Genomic DNA, 20,661 nt, shown 5'->3' with positions numbered 1-20,661 from the left:
TTGACTTCCTCCTTCCCAGTTTGTATCCCTTTGATTTCTTTGTCTTGCCTAATGGCTCTGGCTAAAACTTTCAGGACTATATTGAAAAGCAGTGTTGAGAGTGGGCATCCTTGTCTGGTTCTGGATCTTGGTGGAAATGCTTCCAACTTTTTCCTTTCAATAAGGCAGTGGCTGTTGGTTTGTCATAAATTGCCTTGATTGTGTTGAGGAATGTTCCTTCTATACCCAGTTTTCTTACGGTTTTCATCATGAAAGGATATTGTATTTTATCAAGTGCATTTCTGCATCTATAAAGATAATCATATGGTTTCTGTTCTTCATTTTGTTAATGTGATGTATCACATTGATTGATTTGCGAATGTTGTACCATCCCTGTATACCAGGGATAAATCTCACTTGGTCCGGGTGAATGATCTTTCTGATGGGTTGGTGGAATCTGATGTGTTGCTGGAATTGATTGACTAGTATTTTGTTGAGGATTTTTGCGTCTGTGTTCACCAGGTAAATTGGTCTGTAGTTCTCTTTCTCCGTTGTATCATTTTCAGGTTTAGGAATTAAGGTGATGCTGGCATCACAGGAGGCGTTTGGGAGGATTCCCTCCCTTTCAGTTGTTTTGAATAGCTTGAGAAAAATTGGAGTTCTTTAAATGCCTGATGGGATTCAGCAGTGAAGCTATATGGTCTTGGGTGTGCTTCTCTTTTAATCCCACATACACATTTACCCTTCCCATCACCTCGTTTTAATATTTGTGCTTGAAATATATTAATTTTTTTCAAAAATATTTATTTGAAAAATGAAGTTACAAATAGCAAGAGGAGAGAGAAAAGAGGCGGGGGGGGGGGGGAGAGATCTTCCATTTGTTTGTTCACTTCTGAAATGGCTGCAGTAGCTAGGAGTGGGCCAGACTGAAGCTGGGAGGCTGAAATTCCCTCCTGGTCTTCTAAATGGGTGGCAGGGTCCCAAGCTGTTGGGCCATCTTCCTCTCCTTTCAGAGATGCGGTAGCAGGGTGCTAGACTGGAAGTAGAGCAGCCAGGACTCTAACCAGCTATATGGAATGCCAACATTCTGCACAGTGGCTTAACTTGCTGTGCCATAATGTTGGCCCCTATATGACATCTTTAATGTATAAAAAAAGTTTCACATGTACTGATATAGGATTGATATTTAGTGCTTATACTGCCATGATACATAAATGCAATTCAAATGTAGCCATCTGGTAAGCTAGGCTTGCCTTACTTTCATGTAAAACTCATCTTCCTTGGCCTAAATGGTTATATTTCTTCTAGCTTTCAGGATTGCTGTGGACAAATCAAATAGAATTTTGATTTCTAATTCTTTGTATGTAACCTGTATATTTGTTATGTTTTAAATCCAAGTTCCTTGACACTTCAGTACTCTGTGCCTTGGCGTGGCTTATTTTCATACGTGGTGTTGGAACTTTGAAGGCCCTTTTTACTCTGAGAATTCTTGTTTCCTTAGTTCTGGAAAACTTTCTCAGTTTTTGTATTTATGATCACCTCTCCTCTGTTTGTTTGGTTCAGCTTTCATTTTCATCTTCCAGACCATTATTATTCTTAATTTATGCTATTGTGTTTTGTATTCTCAAAACTGAGAAATTCCCAGGATGTTCCCTTTTCTAAAAGGTTTATTTATTTATTTGAAAGAGAGAGAGAGAGAGAGAGAGAGAGAGAGAGAGAGAGAGAGAGATCTTCCATCCACTGGTTCACTCCTCAAATGGCCACAATAGCTGGGACTGGGCTGGGCCAAATTCAGGAATCAGGGGTCACGAGCTTCATCTGGGTCTCCCACGTGGGTGCAGGGACCCAAGCACTTGGGCCAATTTCTGTTGCTTTCCCAGGTGCATAAGTAGGGAGTCAGATTGGAAGTGGGACAGTCAAGAATTGAACTGACATCCATATGGGATGCTGGTGTGGCAGGTGGCAGCTTTAGCTATTATACCACAATGCCGACCCCAGTGTTCTAGTTTATAATATGTATTATTTCATGGCTCTCTGAAGATGTTAATTAAAAAAATTGTGGAATATTTGTTTTCTTTACATAGTCTGTTTCTTTCAAGGTTCTCTTCTTTCTTCTTTGTGTTAAAACTATTATTCTGTATTTCAAAATGTGAGTATTAGAGGTTGATTTGGGGGACTGGCATTGTGGCGCAGTGGGTTAAGCCATGGCCTGTGACACTGGCATCCCATATGGGCAGCAGTTCAAGTCCTGGCTGCTCCACTTACCATCTAGCCAGATGCTGGTGCACCTGGGGAGGCAGCAGAAGATGGCCCAAATTCTTGGGCCCCTGCTACCCATGAGGGAATGCTAGGTGGAATTTTGGGCTCATGATTTTGTCTTGGCCAAGTCCCAGCCATTGTAGCCACTTTGAGAGTGAACCAGCAGATGGGATATCACACTCTGTGTCTCTCTCTCTCTGTAACTCTGTTTCTAATAAATACATACATCTTTTAAAAAGAACTTAGCTTGTAATACATGAGTTGGTCTTGTTGGCTTCAGAATGGTGTCATCTGACTGGACTTTTTAATTAGGAACCCTCTGTTCAATAATTTTGTTTCTTCATTCTCAGCTGGTCATATTTTTAAAATTTTTAAAAAATTGAGAGGCAGAGAGAGACATAGACAGAAAGAGACCAAGCTCTTACTTTCTGGATCGTCCCCTTGATGTGTATGATGGCTAGGACCGAGCTGGGGCTGAAGCTATGAGCCAGGAGCACAATGCAGGTCTCTCATGTAGATGGCAGGACCTCAGTTCTTAGAATCATCACTGCCACTTTCCAGGGTCTGTACTAGTAGGAAACTGGAGGCAGGAGCCTGAGCTGGTAGTCTAACTGGGGCATTCTGATGTAGTACTTGGACATGTTAACCACCAGGCTAAATGCCTGCCCTGGTCATGTTTTTATAGAAGTTTCCCAACTTCATGCTTTGTGAGTCAGTACTTGGCTGCTATGTAGGCAAGCAAGTTGGATATTACAATAGTACATTTAGCTTTCTCTTTTTCATATGATATGACCTATGCTTGGTCTTCTTTAGTGTAGAAATTAAAACAAAGAATACACTTCCAAACTTTTAAGAGTTAGAGAAGGCCAGTCACTTCCTACATGGAAATAATCTGAATTGTTTCTTAAGTGAAATCACTTTTTATATTAAATATCTATATTAAAAACAAAAAATGTTTCTCAGCAGCATAAAATTAGTCCAGCAACCATCAATAGATTACACACACACACACACACACATACACACACTTCATTCTTGTCCTTATGAAAAATAATCTCAAGTACATTTGGAGCACAATTTGGAAAACATATGGCTCCCCCCAGCCTCCACAAGAGCCATATTTTTCAGTTCCTCAAATTAGCCGTTTCCACTGGGACATTCAAGGCAGGTGATACCCTACATTCCTTTACACCAAACAAAGAAGGTGAGAATTTTCATTTTCTTTTTGTGAACACAGTGTTTTATATCACATAGTTGGTTAGTGTGATATTTGCCTAGAGACACATGTTAGGTTCTTCTTCCAGGCTTTTTGGAAGGATTTTTTTTCTCTGTTGTCATTTTATTTTATTTTATTTTATTTTGTTTCTACTAGAACTGTATAGTTTGAACCACTCTAGTGCATTCTTATGGTGTCCTGTTGATATAAATTGCCCATAACTGATAAGATTTGTGCTATAGTGATTTCTTATTGCTCTGATATGCCTATAATGCTCGAATTGTTAATGTGCTGATGTTATCTACAAACTGTAGCAGATGCCTTTAAAGGCATCTAGCTTTTGTTACGTACTCATGATGGGTATTCAGTCATGGTATTGATGTCAAAGATGGTTACTTCTATTGATTCGGTGTTTCCTTGTAACCTTACTTTGGCCATTTCATTTTGGCTTAAAGAGAAAACTGAGCAGTTAATTTCTTTTTAAGAAACATGAAATTATATCTATTGGAATGTTGAAAAACCAAAAGAAATTAAGTTTCTGTTATTATGCATTTCTTTTTCATAAAAGCCTTGAAAGTTCTAATTTTACATCAAATGAACTGTTGATTTTAAAATAATTTATATGGTAATCACTTATTTTATATGATCTCAAATATCAAATTTCCACCTCTCTTTCAGGAATATGGTTCATGAATGGAGAATTGTGAGCAAAGAATAATCAAGTCTTGTTTTATAATACCATATCAAATTTCCTACTTTATATAAAATTTAATTATAAAAATGTCATAGTGTTAGCTTTTAAATATATTATTGGCCAATTCAATGAAATCCATAAAAGTATTCCTGTTCAATATTTTGAGAAGAACCAGAAAATTTGGTATCATTTATTCTGTCTTTTTTGTAAAAAGAAATTTGGACTGGTGAATTTCCATAGAATATGACTAGAAATAGAGTAAATAGAGTACCCCCTTTCCCTTTCTTGAGCAATTGAGAGTTTCATGTAGATTATTGAATTCTGATGAGTGTTTTACACAGCTGTTACGATAATGCTTGGGATTTTATATCCCATATCAGCATGCCTGGATTCCAGTCCCAACACCGCTTCCTATTCCAGATGTCTGCTAACACATACCCTGGGAGGCAGCAGGTGCTGTCTCAAATAGTTACGTCCTTGCCATCCATGTGGGAAACTTTGGATTGAGGTCCAGGCTCCTGGCTTTAGCCTGACCCAACCTCAGCAGTTGTTGGTATTTGAGAAGGGTATAAATCTTTTTCTACCAAAATGAGTGTGTTGTCTCTGTTTTGATTCTTCTAAACATTACATCTCAGGGACAGTGGAGCCCTGGGGATCAGGGACTTCCCTTGAGGTCAAAGAAACATATTTACAAAGCAGAGTTCAATTCTGTTGTAATTCTTTCATTATAGAAGACTGTAATCTACCTTCTGCAGGTATTTGGCGTGTTTCTAGTGTCTTTGAGTTTTTAACTGGGACATTTGAAACATTTTTTTGGTGATAAACACTTATTTCAAGATTATAATCAGGAAAGAACGTTTATTTTATATCAATCACCTAAACAGTCGGGGACCCTTCATAATTTGAGCTGAGTAGAATAGCTATATGGTTATATTGTTTCTTTTCAGTTGGTATCAGTCTATCACATAGTTAGCATTTCTGTGTGAACAATGATATATCTTTCAAATTTATCTCTGTGATCAATAGATAAATCACACTTCTTTGGGGAATGGATCCAACCGGAGTTGTCAATTAGGTTGTATCAAGGGTAAATTTCAAGGAGAGTGACTTGTAAATGAATCCTCTCTAATATTTCTACGTATTGTGGTAGTGTATAAAATGATCATGCCTTCATCTTTGGGAAACTGATTCTAGGACTTCAAGTTTAATATGAGTACTCCTCGGATCCTCACATTCTTTAGGCCACAACTTCAATACTGGGCCATTTCTGCTGTCCCATGTTTGCCATACTCCTGCTAATAGAGCATCACAACCAAAGAGAAACCACAATAAATAATCTGAAGTATAATGATGGGAAAGTTATTTTGGTGAAGGTAATCAATAATGATTTTTTACAAATTGTCTAGAGTATGTTAAATCCAAAACAGAATATTCTATTGGGTCAAAGTGTGAGCAATAGTATCTTAAATGGGTTGGTTTGCTAGTTTGGAGAGCTAAGCCTAACGTAGTGCACTCCATCATTCTTGTCTTTATCTTTTCTTTCTCTTCAGGGTCAAGAGATTTGCTTTCTGCAAACCATGTCTTTGATTGGCATGAATAGAATTCTTTTCATTTGAGACCATTATCTCATATAATCAACTGAAACAAAGACATTTTTTCTCTGGTTTGCTCTTATTTGGGACTTGATTCTCATTGGCTTGATTCCTGGAGAGGACAGTATTCTCATAATCAAGATTATGGCAGACATTTGAAAAGATAAAGTTACATTATAAAGTGAATTCCAGTTGAATGTCTTTAAAAATAAAAACAATGATTTTAGCTCTTAAAGAGAATATTTATTTTTAGGAGAACTGCTAACTTTTAGTATCCAATATAAAAACATAAAATGTTTCAAAGGACCATGACAATTTGTAAATGAAATAAATCTTTCTGTGCTATTCAATATAAAGGTCCTTTAGTTGACCATTTCTACTGAGGGAATATTTGTAAAAATAAGAGCTCTGACATTTGAATAGTTCAGTAGTATTATTTGATTTTTATGTATAGTGATGTTTAAAAATATTTTCTCATCTGGAGTTAGATCACTGTGATCAGTTCTGTATCTCATATTTTATTAGAAACATGTCAAGTACTAAGTTAAATGTGGAATTTCAAAGGAAATATAACATGGTACCTGATTATAGGGAGCCATCTTTTGAATCCCTTTTAAATAGATGAAGTGGATTAGGGTATCTCTGGAAGAGAAAAACATGGAAGAGTTCAGAGGAAATGAGACAATCTGTATTGACTGGTGGGAGGCAACCTAGGAAGTTAGGGATATGAAAAATGTTGCACAGGAACCTCTTAGGGGAAGTGCAGTCAGATGGCTAATTTATGATACCTTAACATGTGTCTACCCCCTGATGTTTCTGTTTCTTTTCTTTATGGTTGACTTATTTTTTTAGGTATTCCTCCATTGTAGTTTTCCTGAAGAGACATTTATCTACCATATCTTCCCCTTTTGTTGGACTAATTCCTATTCCTAATAAAAATAGATACTGTCCAATAAATACTGACAAGCCATATAACTTTGGAGAAGCCAAATCCAACAATATTCTTTTAGACTCTTCCTGGATTTTTCTTTGACACTAGATACTATTGACTGTCATACCTCTCTTCTTCCATGGTTTATGGGCTTCCCTTTTTAGGAATTTTGAGTGCTACTTTTTCAAGAAAATATATTTGGGTGAGATGAAGAGAATATACTTTGTAGTTGAAAAGCATGAGTGAAAGTCCTGACTCAAGCTCTGTCTAGTTTGATGACTGTGGGAGAATTATTAACTTTTTTCAGGCTTAATTTCCTTATCTGTAAAGTAGGGCTAATAATAAATAGGTCATATATAGCTAAAAAGCCAAATGATGTATTAATTAATTAATTTATATAGTAAATGATTATAATAAACCTTTAATAAATTTATTTATCTATTTTTCTACTGTCACAGTCATCCTTCAGTGTTCGTGGGGCATTTATTCTAAAATCCCAAAGATACCAACATCTGCAGATACTGAAGTCCTTTGATGAAAATGGTGTGGGATTTGCAGTTAGCCTGTACACATCTTCTCTTACACATTAGTTATTTTAATCATCTCTAAATTATTTTTACTAGCTAATATAAACTGATAATAATGCTATGTAAATAGTAGTTATGCTATATTATTTAGGGAATAATGATTAAAAACAGGGCATGTTCTGTATGAATATAATTTCTTTTTTAATATTTTTAATATGAGATTGGTTGAATCCACAGAAGTAAACCCCACATATATGGAGGGGTAAGTATTATTTTCATCTTCATTATTATTACTATTATTATTAGTTGTAGTAGTATTTTCTGATATTCTAATAGAAAGTGATTTTTTTCTTTTTTCTTTTTTGATGAGAGCATTGATCCCTCTCCTTTAACATTGGGCATTTGATCATCTGTTACCTTTTAGTTTTTTTTTTTAAGATTTATATATTTATTTGAGAGGCAGAGTTATGGAGGGAGGGCAGGGAGATAGGTAAAGAGAGGTCTTTGATTTGCTGATTCACTCTCCAAATGGTCGCAATCTGAAGCCAGAATCTAGAAGCCTTTTCTGGGTGTCCCACGTGGATGTAGTTGCCCAAGGACTTGGGCCTACTTCAGCTGCTTTCCCAAGCCATTAGCAGGGAGTTGGATTGGAAGTGGAGTAGCTGGGATGCATCTGTATGGGATTCTGGTATCACAGACACTTAATCTGCTATACCACAGCAATGGCCCCAACCATCTGTCTTTGTTTCAAATCACTTATTCCCTGTATGGTAGTCTTAATACCGTTGTAGGTTTTATTTTCTTTACTTCATAAGCACTTGAGTTCCTTCCTTTCATTGAACTAGGTTATGAGTCAGGAGGGCTCAAACTCTAGATCAGAACTGACACCGCCGGCGCCACGGCTCACTAGGCTAATCCTCTGCCTTGTGGCGCCGGCACACCAGGTTCTAGTCTCAGTCGGGGCGCCGGATTCTGTCCCGGTGGCCCCTCTTCCAGGCCAGCTCTCTGCTGTGGCCCGGGAGTGCAGTGGAGGATGGCCCAAGTGCTTGGGCCCTGCACCCCATGGGAGACCAGGATAAGTACCTGGCTCCTGCCATCGGATCAGCGTGGTGCACCGGCCGCAGCACGCCGGCCGCGGTGGCCATTGGAGGGTGAACCAACGGCAAAGGAAGACCTTTCTCTCTGTCTCTCTCTCTCACTGTCCACTCTGCCTGTCAAAAAATAAAATAAAATAAAATAAAATAAAAGGGACTGACACCAACTTGATTTGACTTGCAGAGGTTGTATTGATATCTTCCACCATAGATTGACATTGTGGTCAGCATACTGATTAGAGAAAATGCCAGAAGATTCTCAGTAAAGATCAGTGTCTTAGTCTGCTTTGTATAGCAAAGTACCATCAACTTGAAAAGAAATTCATTTCTCACAGTTTGGGAGGTTGGGAAGCCCAATGTCAAGGTGTGATCATGTGGTGAAGGTTTTCTGCTGTGTCATCTCATGGAAGAAGGTGAGCAAGGCAGCGCAAGAGCAAAAACACTACCTAACTTGTTTTAATAAGAGGTCTGCTTCCATGATAATAACATTAATCAATTCATGAAGGCAGTACGGCTGACCTAAACATCACTTAATAATCCCCACTGTCAACAGCATTGCTTTGGGGATTAAGTTTCTAAAACATGAATTTCAGGGAACACACTCAAGTCATAGCTGTCAGGAATGCCTCCAGTAGTATATATTCATCTCATGATTTAAAATAATTTTGGATTAAATGTGGCATTCTTGTTGAAGACTGTATGAAATAAAGGTAGAAAGCAACATAAAGATACTTCAAAAAGTAATATTAAAATGTAGTTAAAAGGTAATTTTGGTGCTAAGAACTTTTGAAACATATGGATAGTTTTTTCATAATACAGATTTTCCATGTACTTTTTGAAGTATCCTTGTATATTAATATCATAGCTGGCCTGATTGCAGTTTGATCTCATTAGAAGAGGTTTAAACTATTTATTTAGTTCTTCTATTCCAAGAGGCTTCCCAGAATTGTGTTGAAGAAAATGTCTTACAAAGCACTTACTTTGTAAAAGCTTATATAGACTTCTTTTACTTGATTCCACATTTTTGTTTTAGAGATTATAATTTGTTTCCATTAAATATCTAACTTGGTTACCAAACCATGGACTTTAATGGTGGTACTGTTTTTTAGTTTGCGAAGTTTAATTTGTCCTATAAAAATTTCTACATGAGTAGAAAATGGAAACTTTTAGGGCAACTGGAACTTTTGTTTACATGTAATTCAAACAATTTGGAACTTTTTTATTTTTTAAAGATTTATTTATTTGCAAGGCAGTGGCAGAGAGAGAGAGAGAGAGAGAGAGAGAAAGAGGGAGGTCTTCCATCTGCTGGTTCACTCCCCAGATGGCTGCAATAGCCAGAGCTGTGCTGATCCAAAGGCAAGAACTTGGAACTTCTTCAGGTTTCCCATGGGGATCCATGGCTTTCCTAGGCCATCCCAGAGAGCTGGATCAGAAGTACAGTAGCTAGGACTCAAACCAGTGCCCATGTGGGATGCCAGCACTGCAGGCAGCGGCTTTACCTGCTACCACAGCTCTGGCCCCTTGGAACATATTTTAAACAGAGCACCTATTGTCTTGGTCCATTTCGTTTGCTATTAAAAAATGCCAGAGGGGACTGGAGCTGTGGCGCAGGTTAATCCTCTACCTGTGGCACCAGCATCCCATATGGGTGTTGGTTCTAGTCTGGCTGCTCCTCTTCTGATCCAACTCTCTGCTGTGGCCTGGGAAAGCAGTAGAAGATGGCCCAAGTCCTTGGGCCCCTCCACCAGCATGAGAGACTGGGAAGAAGCATCTGACTTTTGGCTTCAGATCAGCGCAGCTCCAGCTGTTGCGGCCATTTGGGGAGTGAACCAGTGGATGGAAGACCTTTCTCTCTGTCTCTCCCTCTGTCTGTAACTCTACCTCTCAAGTAAATAAAATAAATCTTTTTAAAAAAATGTCAGGGGCTATGTACTTTATAAAGAAAAGAAATGTATTTAGCTCACAGTTCTGTAGGTCCAGGAGCATGGCACTCACATCTCTTTCTGGTAAGGATGCTTGGTGGTTGGCATCTTGTGATGGGAGCACATGGGAGAATGGTGAGGGCTTATCTGTGGAAGAGCACCTGTTTCAGAGAGAACAAGAAGAAAGTGCCAGGCTCACTTTGTAACAGTCTACATTCGAAGTAACCCGTACAGTCCCTCCAGAGCAAGACCTCACTCTGTGAGAAACACATTGACCCCTCTTAGAGGCCCCAACACCTATTGACACTGTTACTTTGGGGACCAAGCCTCAACATGAGTTTTGGAGGAGACAAATGATAACACCTTCTCTCATGCCAAAGCAAATCAGGGAAATTCTTTGTAAAAAAAAAAAAAAATACACATGCAGTCTAACATAGCTAAGCCATTTTGCCATCTGTTTCTGCAAGGGAAACTCAATGACCAAATCAAATTGTTATTTATGGTAGGGGTTGGTCAAAGAGGTTTTCCCAGAGGGAGTGACTTCTAAACTAAGATTGAGGAATAGTTACAACTATAAGGGGGTAAAATAAAAGTGTTTCTTTTTTTTTTTTTTTAAAGGAAGTGAGTATATACAGACTTGGCATAAAGACTGGTAGTTTGTGGAGCTGAAAGGGCATTGTTGAAAGGGCAGAAGAATCCAATTGGAGCATTTGTTGCAGCAGAATGAGGATGAGGGCAGTGTCACTTCTTGTCTCACATACAAGGAGAATTTCCACATCGACAGGGACAGTGAGCAAAGCAAGATTTACTGACAGCAAGAAACCTGCAGCATTCAGTGTCTGCCCCTTATAAACATGAAGTGGCTCTCTCTGATTGGCCCTTTCTGAAAATCAAAGCTAGATTTAACCAATCAGGGGAGGAGCAGAATAACAGCTAATCAGAAGGCAGGGATTACAATCCTGTCTAGCTTTGGTAAAACTAAGTGCAGGTAAGGGGCCTGTCTTCCAACTAGCCTAACAACCCACCAGCTCATCTGACTGCTTACATCCTCATCTCTTAGATTCAGTGGTGAGAGTTGTGGGGGCAACGCAGGAGTGTTGGGGGGATAGGTTAGGAATCTTGGTGTCTTGACCCTTAAGTCCTGTTTCAGTCTGTAACTAAACAATTAAAATTTTCAGTAATGGTCATAATTTTGAACTTGTCACTTTTGGCCAAAGTCTAGTTAAAATGAAATAACAGAGGCTGCCATCTAGTGAGCACCTACCGTTTGCCAGTCCCAGTGCTTAACGCATGCATGGCTCAGTATTTCTAAAACTTAAGAAGTAGATGGTATTGTTCTTCTTTTCAAATAAGGAAACGGGCTCAAAGGACTTAAATATTTGCTTTGCAGAATGTTATTTGGCCTTGACAGCTTGTTCTTGTATTTGAGAAGTATACTCAGAGCCAGTCCTGACAAAATGAACGTGTGGGATTTTGTGGAGTTGATATTTTATTTCTTTCCCAGGAGTGGGGTGTATTTGTATATCTGTTTAGCAGATTATTCTGTTTTTGCATTTCTTTCATAGAACCAGTAAATACAAGGCAAGTACTTGGTATGCTTTGGAGAAATGTACTAAATAATTCAAAAACTGAGATGCTCTGACTGAATTATTGTGTGTGTGTGTGGAGAAAGGACTTGGATCTTGCCTATTCAGCTTCTTGCTGCTAGTAGCTCCTGCTATGCCTTTGTGAAACTTCTAGGAATATTTGGAACATAGTTTGAGAATCATCTCTTTTCTTGGATCCATTGGTAGCCAGATGATTTGTTGACCAAAATCCAGGTACTATACTTCTATTAAACCAGCATGGCCGAAGCTGAATTTCAGGGAACACATGATAGATATATTTTCTATCCACAAAAATGATCAATCAGTCATTCCTTCTACTGAAGGCAGATTTTAGAAATATACATGCTTTAACATTTTATTGTTTTTAAAAGTTTGTGTTGCTATCAGTAAAAACCATTTCTAAGAAAGCTCTGAGGGTTCATTTTTCTGGAGTCTTTATGAACTGGTAGACTTACTAGTTAAAGCCAATCAGAACCACCCTCTAGGGTGACACTGTGTAGCGGGTAAAAGCTGCTGCCTGCAGTGCCCGCATCCCAAATGGGCGCCGGTTCAAGTCCTGGCTTCTCCACTTCTGATCCAACTCTCTTTTATGGCCTGGGAAAGCAGTACAAGATGGCCCAAGGACCCATGTGGAGACCTGGAAGAAGCTCCTGGCTCCTGATTTTGAATCAGCGCAGCTCCAGCCATTGCGGTCAACTGGGGAGTGAACCAGTGAATGGAAGACCTCTCTCTCTCTCTCTGCCTCTCGTTCTCTCTCTATGTAACTCTGACTTTCATATTAAATAAATCTTAGGAAAAAAAGAAGAACCACCCTCTGTTCTTACTACCTGATAGTAAGTGCTAAGTCTTATATCTGGTGTTTAACTGATACTTTTTTTCAGTCATTTTTTTTTTTAAAGCCAAGAGTCAAACTTATCTGCCTTTTGAAGCCAAGCTCTTAAGCTCTACCCCAGAGATAAAGCAGTCAGATGGATTTTAACAAGATAAACTGTTAAGTGGTATTAAGCTTCCTGCTATAGCAGTACTAACCATGACAGTCCCATGACAAAGAACATAATATACTTTATGTCAAGGAGGATTAATTTTAGCTCTGTCAATCACCTTGCATTACTGAGAAGCCCCACAAGTAAAACTAGTGAAGCCAACAAGAGCACCCAGAATATAAAGAGTATTTGAGCAAGAAAACTAGCAAAACAACTCAAGCCTTAGACTCCCTATACCCTACTTAAACTCAGACTGTAACTATGAATATCAGTAAATATAGACCCATGAAGAAAGGAAAAAAGGGACAGTGGGACAAAATATAGTGGGATGTTAGCAGGCAGGTAATCTGAGGACAGAATACCTGGAAATATTATGTATAATTCTTATAAATTTTCAAAAAGTCTAAAATTATATTAAAAGAAAAACATTTTAAAATAAATGGTGTTGGGGCCGGTGCTGTGGCACACTAGGTTAATCCTCTGCCTGCGGTGCTGGCATCCCATATGGGCACCAGGTTCTAGTCCTGGTTGCTCCTCTTCCAGTCCAGCTCTCTGCTGTGGCCCAGGAAGGCAGTGGAGGATGGCCCAAGTGCTTGGGCCCCTGCACGCGCACGGGAGACCAGGAAGAAACTCCTGGCTCCCTGCCTTGGATCGGCCCAGCTCTGGCCATTGCGGCCATTTGGGGAGTGAACCAATAGAAGGAAGACCTTTCTCTCTGTCTCTCTCTCACTGTCTATAACTCTAGCTGTCAAATAAAAAAAATTAAAATGGTGTTACTTTACCTTTTTTCATTACATGAAAATTTTAGCTACTAATATTTTGTTCAATATGAATACATATTTGATATTTTATCTTTTAATAAATGAAACTTGGAAATTTGCCTTATGCATATTGTAACCATCAAGAGTTCCTCAAGGGAGCCGGGTTGGTGGGATAGTGGATAAAATCACCGCTTGCAGTGCCAGCATTCCATATGGGCACTGATTTGAGTCCTGACTGCTCCACTTCCAATCCAGTTCCCAGCTAATTTGCCTGGGAGTGCAGCAGAGGATGGCTTGGGCCCCTACACTCATGTGGGAGACCCGGATGAAGCTGCTGGCTTTAGCATGGCCCCAGTTGTTGCAGCCATTTGGGGAGTAAACCAAAGGATGGAAGACCTCTCTCTCTCTCTCTTTCTCTCCATCTCTCTCTTTCTCTCTCTAACTCTGACTTCCAAATAAATAAAGTAAATCTTTAAAAAAAAAAGTTTTCAAAATAACATCCCAAATTGCTTTTGTCTCACCTAGACAAATCAATGTTAAAAAATGTCTAGAGAAAAAATCAAGAAAAACTTTTTGAAACTCATAAGGATTATTTTTAAAAGAGATGTGTATAATTTGTGTACAACTGAGGACTACTATGAAAAACTGTTAGAAAATGCAAATTAAATTCTTCTTAAGAGGAAAATATTAAAAGTTAGAAATGAGGTCCTTAACTTGATAGCCAATATTTGTGACTTTTTGTTTTAATTACTAGCGATACATATCCTGGTAGTTTCAGTCCCATACAACAATTTCTACAACAACCTCTGAGGAAAACAAGGTTCATCAAATCAATTTAGTTAAGCTTACATAAAGAACACATTTGTTATTGGATGCCAGAGAAGGTAGAATATAGGTGTTTAAGTTAAGTGCATTATGTGATTTTTCATCTTTTTGCAGTCGTATTTTTAAAAATGTTATGCCTTACTTCTGTAAAGTGTAATGCTAACAAAGAAAACAAGTGATTTAAAAATAAAACTCAGAACTGAAAATGGTAATATACAAAGCTTTTTGTTTCTGCTCTTTGTTAGTCAAGCCTGTTTCTCAGATATCCACATATTTATCTAAGGCCGTGATTGTTATCTCTGTCTCCTTTTATAACTTGGTGTTTTGGGGTTATTAAGTATTGATTGCTTTAGATCCTGTTAAATGCATGCATTTTAAAATGACTAGTTTCAGGGTGTTTTTTTTAATAATAGGATTACAGAAGATAAATTAAATATAAAAAATTATACATATATATTTTATGAGAGGAACACTTCAAATGTTAGAAGGAAAGGAGAATTTTAAATCAAAATGCTCATTAATATAATTAGGTTTAAAGAGGTATTGTAACATTTGTGAGTATCAAGATAACTTCATATCTTATCACTAGCAAAATTAAATAATAGACTAACATGAATTTCTTTTTTTTTGAAGACCAGCCTGTAATATGTATAGAATGAAATGTTAGAACAAAATGATTTCTGAAGTTCTTAGAAAGTGGAAATGTTTAATAATGCTATGTTTAATAAACCTAAGCTTTAGTTCCCCCAAAATAATAATATTTGGAATTTTTATGGGACTGAAAGACCACTGATTACAGTCTTGTTTATCATTCTTAATATAATTGTTCTATGAAAAGCCTTTTAATCAATAATTTGAGGGTTTTTTTTAAATCTTTCTGTTTTGTACTGATGTTTAAGATTTTGAGGTGTGCAGATGTGTTAGTTGCTTATAGGTTCATTGGCAGTTACAATATTTGAAACAATTACTCTTAATTTTACTCAGTAATTTCATAAATAAACTTCATAAAAATTGAGTATTTCTTTAGCTAATTTTTTCAATTGGAAATTAAAAATAGCAAAGCAAAAGAAGAGAGAAATTGAGGAATTCCAGGGCAGGGGAAAGACCTAGAGAATCCAGTGTAAAAAGCAAAGCCTTTAACTGCTTAGTGTAAAAATAGGTTACTGGCAATGCTAATTAGATGATTCTCAAATAATTGTCTTAGATATCAGTAGGCAATTATTTCACATATGAATTATTTCATGCGTGGAAGATTTTTTTAATATTTGAGTTAATTCTATTTCTACCTTGTTTTGGTTGATAGTATCTGACGTTAGTTTTAGAAAAATGTGATTGTTGTTCTGCTGATTTCTACGAAGCAGAAATAATATGAGACTTAAATTGTTGTAAGGGGATGTGAGTGAATTGGATGGAATTCCAGTTTCTCACTTATAACCTGTATGCCAGTTAGCAAGTCAGGGTAGCCTCCCCGAGCTTCACTTTCCAGAATTGTATTACAAGGCTTATTTGGCAAATTCTGGTCCAGAATCTGCTGTGTGCCATGAAATTTGCTTGGTACTAGAATGTAATGAACTTTAAAGTTTGGTCAAAGAGGCTGACAGGTAAACAGAAGATGACATTGAGAATGGCAGTGCTGAAAGTACACATATGGGGATGTGGGAACACAGAAGAAGAATAAGTAATGTAACTTGACATGAGTCAGGTGGTTGCAGGGAGGATGATTGAGGAAAATTCCTGGAGGAGATAGTATCTTGGAGAAGCGACACCCAGTGTGTTAGTTTCCTTATCTTTAGAAATAGAAATAATTTGTCTGGAATTGTTATAAGAAGCAGATGATAAAATCTGTGAAAAAGGTGCCTTGTATGTGGCAAAGTATTTCACAGATATAGGGACAAATTGCTGACTTACATTTCAGAGGCTCTGTTAGGAATTGAAGACAGGGAGATGGTTGCTTAGACTAGTGATTCTCAAAGTGTGTTCCATGGATGTGTTTTGAGGTATCCCCTGTGTGTGTCTAGATGTGTGTGTTCGTTTAGATAATCTTTGTGTTGAAGCCATGAAGAGATTGTACATTATCTGGATATCCACATTGTAATTGAGAATGCCACTCGGTTTCAGTGGATTTGCACTTAATGGTTATGACCTCTTTGCTGGTGGGTTGAAATACTTTAATTTTCCTAGACTAATAAGGAAAGGCAAAACCAGCCTTAATATGAACATGATCAAGGCAGATTAAATACAAAAGAAGCTTCACAGTCCTGGTTGGCCACAGAGTGCCATTGTTTGTATTGGTCTCAGTTTAGTTTTATATGTTTTATACTATTTTATTGAATACTAGACATTAGCATTCACAGTACTAGGGAAGCCTACCTGGCCTCCACAACTAGATTAAGTTACCCTGTTACACCGTCTTCTAGCCTGGTGTGTCTTTCCTTCAAAGATTGTTTCTTTATAATGATTTTAAATGAATTATGTAACTAGTTCTTTTTTAAGATTCATTTTATTTATTTGAAAGAGTTACACACAGAGAGAAGGGGAGGCAGAGGGAGAGAGAGAGAGAGAGAGAGAGAGAGAGGTCTTCCATCCACTGGTTCACTCCCCAATTGGCTGCAATGGCTGGAGCTGTGCCGATCCTCAGCCAGGAGCCAGGAGCTTCCTCTGGGTCTCTCACGTGGGTCCAGGGGCCCCAGGACTTGGGCCATCCTCTACTGCTTTCCCAGGCCATGGCAGAGAGCTGGATCAGAAATGGAGCAGCCAGGACTTGAACCAGCACCCATATGGGTTGCAGGCACTGCAGGCTGCGGCTTTATCTGCTGCACCCAGTGCCGGCCCCCACTAGTATTTTTTCCCAAAAACTCTATCACATAAATTGATGATCCAGTGATCACATCTCCTTTTATGCCCATATTGTCTAACTGAACACATGCTTTTATGTCTGGTGCCTAATAGATGCTTAGCAAATGAATGTTGAATTAATGAATTAATGAGTGCAGTATGTAATGACTAAATTGCCTTCTAAATTAATTGCAATTGAAAATACTTTAGTTAGGTGGTTAATGTTAAATAAATACATGAACACACATACTCTGTTTTTCAAATACCCTAATTTTTGAATATGTAAGTGATCACTGATTCTCTAAAGTGAAGAGTCTGCACTCCAGGTTTGTACAAGATTTATTGGAGTATGGGAATGTTAATCTCAGAATTTCTATTCATACATTTTTACCTTAAGACATAAAGTATAACTAAAATATTAAAAATTATATGAGTATATATCACATGTATAAATGAGTTCTGAGGGAAGAGGTTTATATGTTTTATAAAAGTGTACCTCTGTTAATATGATGGAACATATATACAATCTATGAGCAAGGTTTTTTATTATACACAAATATATATAATATAATGATGGAACATATATACAATTTAGGAGTAAGATTTTTTATTATATACAACTATATATAATATAATGGTGGAACATATATACAACTTATGAGTAAGGTTTTTTATTATATACAAATATATATAATATAATGATGGAACATACACAATTTATGAGTAAGGTTTTTTATATACAAATATATATAATATAATGAATATGTATTTTATATCTTTATATATATATAGTCAAAACTCATCAAACTGTATACTTAAATAAGGGGACTTTATTGTGCATAAATTATAGTGTGTTCCTGAAAAGTTATACTATAGTAAGTAATCTTAGTTTGGTAGTTGCCAAAGATTTTTGATCATTTTCCTTCCTTGAATAAAAAAGCTTTACTCATATATATCACATAAATATATATAATCTCCAAATATCTATTTAAACACCATAGCAATCAGAATACGGTTAGTTAATGGCCTTCAAAAGTGGAACTGACAGGTTTAGAACAGTATTAATAGTAATCTTTCTCTCTGGCCATAAGTTTTCCAACATTTAGGCACTACTTTAGAGAACATGTAGAGAAATGAGTGTTTGTAACTAAAGCTCATTATTTGGATGATAAAAATTAGTGGTCATTGTACACATAAGGCAAATATTTATGGAATAAATTGTTATAATTTTGTTCATGAACCTTGTGTCATGACTGATAAATTATGTAATTATTGTTAATGTTATTTAAAGACTAACATGCTGGAAGAGCTCTGAAATGTCACCTGGTCCCATTTTTTTAAAACCTGAATTTTTAAAAATTGTGGTAATATACATATAATATAAATTTATCATCTTTGCCATTTTTAAGCTTATGATTCAGTAGTGTTAAATACATTCATATCATTGTGATCTGGAACTTCTTTTATCTTGTAAACAAACTCATATATATTAGAATTTCCCATTTCCACAGTAACTATTTTTTTACTTGTTGTGTCTATGAATTTCACTCTTAGTTACTCATATAAATGAAATCATACAGTATTTGTCTTTTTGTGGTTGGTTTACTTCATTAAGCTTAATGTCCTCAATGTTCTTTCATGTTACAGTGTCACTTATATCCTCCTTCCTTTTAAATGCTCAATAATATTCTATTGTTTGAATATGCCATGTTTTTTTCATCCATTCATCCATCAATGGACATTTGAGTTTCTTCCCCCTTTACATTATTCTGAATAATGCTTATGAACATGGGTGTCACAGCTATTTCTTTGAGACCTTGCTTTAAATTTATTTTGAGGCCGGCGCCGTGGCTCAATAGGTTAATCCTCCGCCTTGCGGCGCTGGCACACCGGGTTCTAGTCCTGGTTGGGGCGCCGGATTCTGTCCCGGTTGCCCCTCTTCCAGGCCAGCTCTCTGCTGTGGCCAGGGAGTGCAGTGGAGGATGGCCCAAGTACTTGGGCCCTGCACCTGCATGGGAGACCAGGAGAAGCACCTGGCTCCTGGGTTCGGATCAGCGCAATGCGCCGTCCGCAGCAGCCATTGGAGGGTGAACCAACGGCAAAAGGAAGACCTTTCTCTCTCTCTCTCTCTCTCTCTCACTGTCCACTCTGCCTGTCAAAAAAAAAAAAAAATTCATTTTGATATATACCCATAATAGAGTTGCTGAATTATACAATAATTGTGTTTTTAAATTTTTGAGGGAACCACCATACTGTTTTCCATTATGGCTGCATGGTTTTATATCCCCAGTAACAGTGCACAAGAGTTACAGTTTTTCTACATCCTTGTCAGTACTTGTTGTTCTCTAGTGATAGTTATCCTAGTGTGTGATTCTTTTCCCTTCCCTTCCTCCACCCCTTCCCTTACCTTCTTTGTTCTCCTTCCCAGCATCTTTTCCTTTTACCTCCCCACTTCTGTTTCTCACTTATTTCTCCATTTTCTTCTAGCAATTAAGCCTATAATCAAAACTGATCTTCACAGCATGTCTTTCAAAGAATGATACTAGGAAATCCAGAGTTTCACCTTTTTGTATACCCTTTATCTCTAAGGGGACCAAGAGTACAGAGGAGCAAACACCTATCTCTTTTGACTAACATAATTTAAGTTGAGGGATCTGGGTCCTGGAGAAGTGAATTGACTTGGCTGCAGTCACACAAGAAATTAGGAATAGAGTTCCTAACTCTTTTTAAAAAAGATTTATTTTTATTTATTTGGAAGGCGGAGTGACAGGGAGGGAGAGACAGAGATCTGCCATCTGCTGGTTCACCCCCCACAATGGCTGTAACAACCAGGGCCAACCAGGCCAAAGCCAGGATCTTGGAACTCCATCTGGGTCATCCAAGTGAGTGAGAGGAACCCAAACACTCGGTTCATCTTCTGCTGTGCCCCCAGGTGCATTAGCTGGGAGCTGGATCTGAAGCAGGGCAGCCAGGAATCAAACCAGTGCTATGATATGGGATGCTGGCACCACAATACTGGCCTTCCTAAAGGTCTAAGAATTTTCTTAAACCACGAAGAGTCTTCAAAAAGTTATTGGGAATACTTACCTGGCTAGGTGGTTTTCCCAGGGTGCCACTTAGCCATTGTACTTTGGATGTACTGACCTCTGCGATTTCCCCAAATGTGAAAAAATCAATTGCATAATTTGTGTAGTGGAGGACTGTGTTCACGCTATCCTCTGAAGAATAAAAAGATAAAATTTAAAAAATTAGTGGGAAATGTTGATGCTGGAAAAAAAAAAAAAAACTAGGCATGGATCTCAAATGTTTGTGTGCCAAGAGAAACTTGTTCTGACTTGTTCATAGCATGTCCAAACAGGATGGTTTGACACACTGAGCATAAGACATCAGTTTGAAAAGGGCTCCTATTAGAGCAACATAAATTCTGCTAAAATTG

General features: G+C 37.6%; 1 protein-coding gene and 1 pseudogene across 12 annotated transcripts in view; both read left to right on the top strand.

Annotated features, from left to right (window-relative positions):
• The window catches only part of RFX3 (regulatory factor X3), a 340,088-nt gene that overhangs the window by 141,768 nt on the left and 177,659 nt on the right, over positions 1 to 20,661 (top strand). The window contains exon 1 of one of the 12 annotated variants that reach the window (XM_051846187.2): positions 7,115 to 7,214. The exons of the other annotated variants lie outside the window; for them this stretch is intronic. Coding sequence (XP_051702147.1) covers positions 7,206 to 7,214 — 9 coding nt within the window. The 5' untranslated portion in view covers positions 7,115 to 7,205. Of the gene's footprint in view, positions 1 to 7,114; positions 7,215 to 20,661 lie in introns of those variants that run through there. 12 annotated transcript variants of the gene reach the window in all.
• LOC127485352 (U1 spliceosomal RNA) lies at positions 20,305 to 20,446 on the top strand (annotated as a pseudogene).

The sequence above is a fragment of the Oryctolagus cuniculus genome, chromosome 1 (genome assembly GCF_964237555.1).
Source record: "Oryctolagus cuniculus chromosome 1, mOryCun1.1, whole genome shotgun sequence".
Taxonomy (NCBI): Eukaryota; Metazoa; Chordata; class Mammalia; order Lagomorpha; family Leporidae; genus Oryctolagus; species Oryctolagus cuniculus.
Note: the sequence above shows the minus strand (reverse complement) of the source record. Positions and strands in the feature narration are given on the sequence as shown.